Consider the following 8,694-nt stretch of genomic DNA (forward strand, 5'->3'; position numbering starts at 1 on the left):
CATTTAGTTGGTAAGATCCTCGGATTCAGAGCCTTGCAGGAGAGACTAGAGAGTGAGCGCCAGCGAGGTTAGAAGATTAGAACTAGAATTATTAATCTCTCTTCTTGTAGTAGTGTCTTATATTCAATCTTATTTGTTCTCTATGAGATTAATCCATATCTAGATTTCGAGGAATCCATTAATTCCGTTTCTCATCCAAATCGACTAAGTCTTACTTCTTCTGTTAGTTACCTACCTCTATGGGAAAAAGTCCAAAAAACCACAGCTTTCGTCCTTTGATAATCAAGCTACCTAGCTAGCTAGATGCTTCGTTTTTTACTTTAAAAAAACAAATCACCTATATCTAACTCTTGCATTTGCATCACATCGTTCCAGACTTGTTATTGATCCAACTGCCTTCGTCGGAGCCAGTGCCTTTGCTGTTTTTATTTTATTTTATTTTTTATTTTAGGATCGGGAGTCGGGGTGAGTGGAATATTAACATAGATATCAGCAGAATCTTGGAATGCAGAGAATGGGAACAGAAGATGGGAGAGGAACTACTGTGGCTGTGGGGGATCATCAGTCGGACACCGAGAGTGTGGGAAGTGAGAGGTCAGGTTACAGTGGCCCTCTCAGCGGACCTCTCAACAAAAGAGGCAGAAAAAGCGCCAGATTCAACCTTTCTGACTCAATCGGGGCCGCCGCCGGTAGTAGTGGCAGTGGCAGTGGCAGTGGCAGCATGAATTCTCATCGTTATAATCGCCATGATCTCCAGGACGAAGAAGCATACGTGGAGATCACGCTGGACGTACGTGACGACTCGGTGGCGGTTCATAGCGTGAAGGCAGCTGGAGGGGTAGATAGCGAGGACCCTGAGCTAACGCTGTTGGCCAAGACGCTGGAGAAGAGGTCATCGTCCTTGGGCTCTTCAGTTATGCGCACCGCCTCCTGGCGAATCAGGCAGGTGTCCCAGGAGCTAAGGCGACTCGCCTCCCTCACCAGGCGACCTTCCACTAGGCGCTTTGATCGGACCAAGTCAGCCGCCGCTCACGCCTTGAAGGGACTCAAGTTCATCACTAAGACCGACGGCGCCGCTGGTTGGCTCGCCGTCGAAAAGCGCTTCCACGATCTAACTGCTTCTACTAACGGCGTTCTCCCCCGCTCTCACTTCGGCGAATGTATTGGTAAAGTTCTTTTACTTTTTTTTTTTTTTGTTGTCTAAATCAGAAACAACAACAACAACGAATGTTTATTATTATTATTTGTTGGAGTATTGAAAATTTATCAAATTAACAAAACTGTTAATATTTATTTATTTTTGTTAATGCATCCTAGCTTGTAATTGTAACATTACAGGGATGAACAAGGAATCAAAGGAGTTCGCGGGAGAGCTATTCGACGCGTTGGCTCGAAGGAGGAATATTACGGGAGCGTCGATCAACAAGGCGGAGCTGAGGGAGTTCTGGGATCAGATCTCCGACCAAAGTTTCGACTCTAGGCTTCAGACTTTCTTCGACATGTATGTACTTACTTAATTAAGTATTCATTATATTATATTAAATTTAATTTTCACTATCAGTTCAGTTTGTTTTGGTGTAAAATTTTACTGGAAAAATTCACGTAAATATATAATTTTATATGTTAAAAAAAATTTTAATATTTTTTTTTGTTATAAAAAAAATATCAAGACACTTTTCAATATTTTAAAATTTTACATCTAAAATTTTTTGAAGTATAAAAATTATCAAGGTAAATTCAACACCAAACAAACGGAGCCTTCAAAATGTATTCCATTCCGTAATCTGTTAATAGAACAACTTGAGTTAGTTAGTTAGTAAACTAAGTTGAAGGGAAAATTAATAGTACATAATATTATTGTGGACGTGAAAAAAAATGCAGGGTGGACAAAGATGCTGACGGGAGGATCGTGGAAGAGGAAGTTAGAGAGGTATTATTTATTTTTATTTATTTATGGCCCTTAAAATCAGTATCTCATTTTTCTACTACCCCGGTCGGGGCAGGTCAGCAATTAAAGAAAAAAAATCTCGAAGGGTATTTATTTTGGAAAATACTAAAATACCTTCCATCATTCTATTTTTCATTTCTCTTATCCTAGAGAAAATCTTGTTGTAACTAGGATTGTAACTTTTTTTTAATTTTTTTTTTAATAAATCATTTGTGTTATTCTTAAAAGTTAATTAATCATGGGTAGATTTTTAAAAGTTGTCATTTTTCATATGAAAAATGCAAGAGAAAAAAACTAAGACAAAAAGAAGAAAAAAAAGTAAGATAGACTACTTTTTCGTTTTGTTGTTAAATATATTAATTATTATGTGGGGTTGCAGATCATAGCTCTGAGTGCTTCTGCAAACAAGCTTTCGAGTATACAGAAACATGCGGAGGAATATGCAGCCTTGATCATGGAAGAGCTAGACCCTGACAACGTCGGTTACATAATGGTAACTGAATTAGTAAATATTGGAATTGAAAATGATTCTGATTCTGATTCTGATTCTGATTCTGATTCTTCTTCTTCTTATGATGATGATGATGATGATGGTATGTATGTGTTATGGCCAGATTCACAATCTGGAGACATTGTTGTTACAAGCTCCAAGCCAGTCGTCGGTGAGAGGAGGAGAGAGTAGAAACCTGAGCCAGATGTTGAGCCAGAAGCTTAAGCCGACGATAGAGAAGAACCCGGTTTGTAGGTGGTGGGAGAAGAGCAAGTACTTTCTGATGGACAACTGGCAGAGGGTATGGGTGATGGGAGTGTGGATAGTTTTGGTGTCGGGGCTATTTGCGTACAAGTTCGTGGAGTACCGGAATAATAAAGCGGCGTACGAGGTGATGGGATACTGCGTGTGCATCGCCAAAGGTGGGGCGGAGACGCTCAAGTTCAACATGGCACTCATACTCCTCCCAGTCTGCCGGAACACCATCACCTGGCTCCGCAACAAGACCAAGCTGGGATTGATGGTCCCCTTCGACGACAACCTAAACTTCCACAAGGTCATCGCCCTCGGGGTAGTCGTAGGGGTGGGTCTCCATGCGGGTGCACATTTGGCCTGCGACTTCCCAAAGATAATGTCGGCCAGCGAGGAGAAGTACGAGCTGGTGAAGCCCTACTTCGGGGAGGAGCAGCCATCGAGCTACTGGTGGTTCGTGAAGGGGGTGGAAGGGGTGACGGGGGTGATAATGGTGGTATTAATGGGAATAGCCTTCTCCCTGGCAACCCCATGGTGCAGGAGGAACAAACTCAATATACCCAGACCCCTCAAGAAGCTCACCGGCTTCAACGCCTTCTGGTACTCTCACCACCTCTTCGTCATTGTCTACGCCCTCCTCATCGTCCATGGGATCAAGCTCTACCTAACCAAAGAATGGTACAAGAAAACGGTAATTAATTAATTCATTAACTAGTTCCCTAAACTAGCCCTAGCCGGAAGAAATAATTAATTCTAGGTAGAAATTAAGAAAAAAGGCCCGCGGGCCATTCTTTCTTTCTTTCTTTAATTAATCAAGGGGGCCGGTGGTCATTGATTCATTCTACGCATGCAGACATGGATGTACTTGGCGGTTCCGGTAGGGATGTATATGTGCGAAAGGCTGATAAGGGCATTGAGATCGAGCGTGAAAGACGTACAAATACTGAAGGTAGCGGTGTATCCAGGGAACGTGTTGGCGCTGCACATGACCAGACCCCAGGGCTTCAAATACAAGAGTGGTCAGTATATGTTCGTCAACTGTGCCGCCGTTTCTGCCTTTGAGTGGTAATCAATCATCTCTCTCTATCTCTCTTTCCCTCTCTTTTTCTCTTCTAAATTAAAAAAAAGAATAGGGTTATTATTGACTTTTGACAATATATGGGGCTCACCATTGGGACAGGCACCCATTCTCTATTACATCGGCACCTGGCGACGACTACCTGAGCGTTCACATAAGAACTCTAGGTGATTGGACACGACAACTCAAAACAGTATTCTCTGAGGTCTGCAATGAACTCAACTCAACTCTATCATATTCTAAGTATACTAATAAGTAGAGTAATATGGTGTTTGTGTTTACATTATGGTTTCCTTGGTACTTATTAGTGCTAGTGGTGGAACATTAGACTTGAAACTTGAAATTTAGTAATGACTCAATGATGGGGCAGGTTTAATTGGTTTGATTGGTGACCAATATGGACAGGTGTGCCAGCCTCCGACCGGTGGGAAAAGTGGACTCCTTAGAGCTGATTACAACAACAATACGCAAGGAGCTGGAAACATTCCAAAGTACGTACTCTTACAATTAACACCAACCTCTTCATAATATTATTATTATTATTATTACTAGTAGGATGGATTTATTTTTGAGTGTGTTTGTTTTGGCGTGTTTACCGTTTTGCCTCCTGCTCAAGTAGGGATAAGAGAATCAAAACGCCTGCTCAATTCCAGGCGTTGCGCAAATGCTGCACGCTGCCTGGATTGACAGAATCTTTTTCAATTTTTTCAACACTTTTGAAACCGTAATATCGATCAGTGTGACGTGGGGTGATATAAGACGCCTCTAAACTAATTGCTCCTCCACCTAATTTTCTTCTTCTTACCAACCCCCAGTCGCCGAAGAACCCCACCACTACTGGGCTAGGGTTAGTGGTTAAGTGAGAAACATATATATGCGTTTCATCTTCATTTATTTCTTAATTTTTTTTTTAACATTTTGTGGGATATGGGGGAGGGGGTTGAATTTCCACTCCCTCCCACTTGCACTCGATCTCATCGGATTTGGCAGGACCATACAAACAAATGTACTTGGCTCTCTCCCTGTATTCCACTTTCAAAGTCCCACTCACCCACCCACCCTCATTGACGATTAACAATTTGATTAGTGGTGAATGGGAATATGGGATGATAAAGCGAATATATAATTTCTCCTCAGAGAAAAGTTCCTGCCTGGGACCGACTGCAAGAGCCTCGTCCAGATACATTAGGGGTGGAAATGACCATCACATCCCCATAAATAGTGGAATTTTTGCCTTCCAATGTACCCGTGTGTGCTGGCCCACACGTTCACATGCTGAGAATGTTTTCTATTTTTCTTCGTACTTTTTTTTTTTACCGTATAAAGTCAATAATTCTTTTCTCCTCTTAGTTAAATTCTTCCACACGCGTATGGTGACTTATGGTTAAGTGCCAACTGCTGTTCTTTTTGGATCTTTTTCTCCTCTAGTCCCCGGTGTCCCTAACAAGAGAGGCGCAATGACCACCCTACACCGCTCAAACAGTCTACTCGAGTGGAGTCTACCCTCTTATTAGAGGCACTGGGAATTGGGCCGAGTAGGGAACTGGAGGAAATAATTTTTCGTTCTTTTTGCTTCCATAAATATTGAACTCCATCTCCTCACTCTTCCAATACTTATCCTAAGGCTCCCAAACCCATAGGCAAGGGATTCTCCATTTACCATGATTGAAGGGAAACTATCCCCTAGTTTTTATTTCTTTCTTAATTTTGCCGTTTCCTTATAGTGACACTACTAACATCAATGATTAATTCTAAAATCCCACCTCCCATTCAACGTATTAGTATCTGATTGTCCGTATCAATATCGCTAGCCATTGATTTTAATATCGTGCCGATATTGTATCAATGAAATAAATATAAATCAGGGGTAAAATAATCAAAAATATATTTATTTAAAAAAAAAAAAAAAAAACCGACAAACTTATCTATTAAGGGACAGTATATCTATATCATATCAATTTTGAAGGTTACCGATACCCGATGCACTAAAAACCATGATCCCATTCCAGCACTCAAAATAGGTTGGGATCCATTATTTTTTTATACCGGGGCACGTCATGGCTGGCTACAGCTTTGACCTTTGGGACTCCCCTACATTATCAACTAATTTCTTTTTGACCTTTTTTGAAAAGAGACAAAGGGGCGCCGAACTACTTCCTGTTTATCTTTAGGGAAAAAGATTTCTGTCCCGGAGTGTAGTCTACGTCAGTACTCCCATGAGTCTATCTCTCTCTTTCGTATATAAAAAGACATCTCTGCCCCTTTATTTTAAGGAGGAGAGAGAAACACATGGGAGTACTAACACAGACCACACTCCCGTACAAAAAACTGCTTCCTCTCATCTTTATTAGATTTAGATTTAGATTTGAAGATATTTCGTAACAAATTGGGAAGGTGATTGGAGTATTGCTCCTTTACCATAAGTCAGATAGGAGTCTTGGACTATTGGAGGGAGGGAGAGAGCGACAAATTTGACAAAACAACATGAACTCAATATTTTACAAGTAGTATTTCGTTTGGCGGGTTGTCTTATCCATGCTTTTGTTTGTTTGTTTTTTTTTTTTTGGCCTTTGGGTATCAGTCAATCAGTCTTTCAGATAATTTAGTTTTGGCATGTTAGCCTTTGACAGTGTTTCGTTTGTGTTTCTTAACTTTTGCTTGATTTGATTGAGATTGCATGATTGTACAGTTTCCCGAGAGTGTTGATAGACGGGCCATACGGAGCACCAGCGCAAGATTACAAGAAATATGAGGTGGTGCTGCTGGTGGGATTGGGTATCGGAGCCACCCCAATGATCAGCATCGTCAAGGACATCGTCAACAACATCAAGTCCATGGATGCACTGGAAGACGAAGAACAACAACAACAACAACATCATCATGGGGAGGCACTTGCTGGTGCTACTGCTTCGGGACCAGTTGGAACAAGTTCTTCAACACCACCAGCTCAATCTTCTTCTTCTTCTTCAACACATATTAGTAAGAAGAAAGGGTTCAAGACGAGGAGGGCATACTTCTACTGGGTCACGAGGGAGCAAGGATCGTTCGAATGGTTCAAAGGGGTGATGAACGAGGTGGCAGAGATGGACCAGAAGGATGGGGTGATAGAGCTCCACAACTACTGCACCAGCGTCTACGAGGAAGGAGACGCCAGATCCGCACTCATCGCCATGCTTCAGTCCCTCAACCATGCTAAGCACGGTGTCGACGTCGTCTCCGGCACTCGCGTCAAGTCCCACTTCGCCAAGCCCAATTGGCGTAGCGTCTACAAGCGCATCGCCCTCAATCACTCTCAAACCCGTGTCGGTAAGTTCCAAACCGAACACCTCCTCCTCCTCTTTCTTTAATTCCCCTACGTACTTTGATCACTACTACTATATTACTCCTACACAGACTTACTTTTTAACCTTTTCCTTTTCCTCCCAAAGTTACTCCTTCTTTTTTGTCCTGTTTGAAGTCTTTTCATTCAAGTCTAAAATTGTTTTCCTCACTTACTTACATTGTTGGTATTCGGAAATTTGATTTGCAGGAGTGTTCTACTGTGGAGCCCCGGCACTAACGAAGGAGCTGCGCCAGCTCGCATTGGATTTCTCTCACAAAACCTCTACCAAATTCGACTTTCACAAAGAGAACTTTTGAAATCAGCCCACTAGTAGTAGAAGAAAGAAAGATGACGTCTAATAAGACTTGTTCAGCCGTTCGTGTCCATTTGTACAGCTAACCAATATGAGCATCCTTATACTCGTCTGCCCTGACCCAGAGCTACCACATCTTTCCCCAAAAGAATAGGCAAAGAGTTATATAGCACGTGTGGCTAGCCACAAGTTGATATTGTATGTTAAGAAGGGAGGAAAAAAGAAACCTTTCTAGGTATGCTACAGTCTATACAGTCTTTATAATATTATTATTATTGTCTTTTCTTTTTCTATGGTGTAGGGTGGAGGAGAGGAAGTCGTGGATTTCTGGAAGAGCAAAAAATTTTTGCATATCAGAGCCAGCTGAGTATAAATTAATTCAACCAGAGAATTTTGTTTGTGATAGGGCCATATTAAATATGTTAAGCAAGTATGGAAAGAAATAACAAAATTGTGTTAAGCAAAAAACAGATCGTATTTTACCAAAAAAAAAAAAATACAGATCGTTCCTCATAGTATTAATTATGACCATAGATTGTTTGATTGATTGTTTATATGCAAGAAAGGAAACTCTAGCACCCATTGCAATTCATTTGCATATTCGTCAATGTTAAGGCGATAGTTGCAAATTCATATGCACTGAAAAATGCAGTTTTTGGAAGATCCATGTCGTATCTTCCATTTTAGATGGCCCCCGCTGCTCTTCTGATTTAGACCAATCAGAGTGAAGGGGTCCTAAAGGCTTCAGGATCCAGATCTCCTATGGCACAGCTGCCCGTAGCAGCCTGTGCAACATGACAGGGCCGCATGCGCAATGACCACCTTACCCCCGCTCAGGCAAAGCGCTGGGCAGGAGATAAGACGGTCATTGTGCACACGGCCCAGTCTGCACCGCACAGGCTGCTACAGGTAGCTGGGCCGTAGACGATCTGCATTGAAGGCTCCATTGGGTAATTTAGAAGATCCGGGGCCATTTATCAGGGAAATGTTTTGGCGCGGTAACGGGGCCGTTTTCTTGGCCGTTTTGTAACCAAAATCGTCCCCTATTAAAGAACAGGTCTAACAAAAACTAGGGTCTATGGTCCTCCACTTGTCACCTTCAAACAGGTTTTGTTGTTTGATCCAAGAAAGAGTTTTTCCCCCTCCCCCCTGTCGAGCTTTTTCTATTTTTGAGTGGATTGTGGGAGGGGGGGGGGGGAGGCAGATCCACTCCCCCTACAGGACGAGACTGACTGGACAATACTTGAGACCTTTGACTAAACTCCATACAAACTCCACTTATTTCCAAGTC

At 42.0% G+C, this 8,694-nt stretch overlaps 1 protein-coding gene across 1 annotated transcript; it reads left to right on the forward strand.

Moving 5' to 3' along the window:
- Positions 1-492: 492 nt before the first annotated feature.
- Positions 493-7,436, forward strand: LOC122655744 (respiratory burst oxidase homolog protein C-like). The gene is made up of 10 exons (XM_043850050.1): positions 493-1,166; positions 1,339-1,501; positions 1,882-1,930; positions 2,328-2,441; positions 2,563-3,381; positions 3,544-3,755; positions 3,871-3,973; positions 4,174-4,259; positions 6,458-7,074; positions 7,298-7,436. Exons 1-10 carry the CDS (start codon positions 506-508, stop codon positions 7,405-7,407), a joined length of 2,934 nt encoding a protein of 977 aa, XP_043705985.1. The 5' UTR covers positions 493-505; the 3' UTR covers positions 7,408-7,436.
- The last annotated feature ends 1,258 nt before the right edge of the window (positions 7,437-8,694 follow it).

Source organism: Telopea speciosissima, chromosome 3 (genome assembly GCF_018873765.1).
Source record: "Telopea speciosissima isolate NSW1024214 ecotype Mountain lineage chromosome 3, Tspe_v1, whole genome shotgun sequence".
NCBI lineage: Eukaryota > Viridiplantae > Streptophyta > Magnoliopsida > Proteales > Proteaceae > Telopea > Telopea speciosissima.

Coding starts and splice junctions, on each gene's coding strand:
- LOC122655744 (XM_043850050.1), top strand. CDS start 506: ATGCAGAGAATGGGAACAGAAGATGGGAGAGGAACTACTGTGGCTGTG. Junction 1,502..1,881: donor CTTCAGACTTTCTTCGACAT/GTATGTACTTAC, acceptor AAAAAAATGCAG/GGTGGACAAAGATGCTGACG. Junction 7,075..7,297: donor TCACTCTCAAACCCGTGTCG/GTAAGTTCCAAA, acceptor TTTGATTTGCAG/GAGTGTTCTACTGTGGAGCC.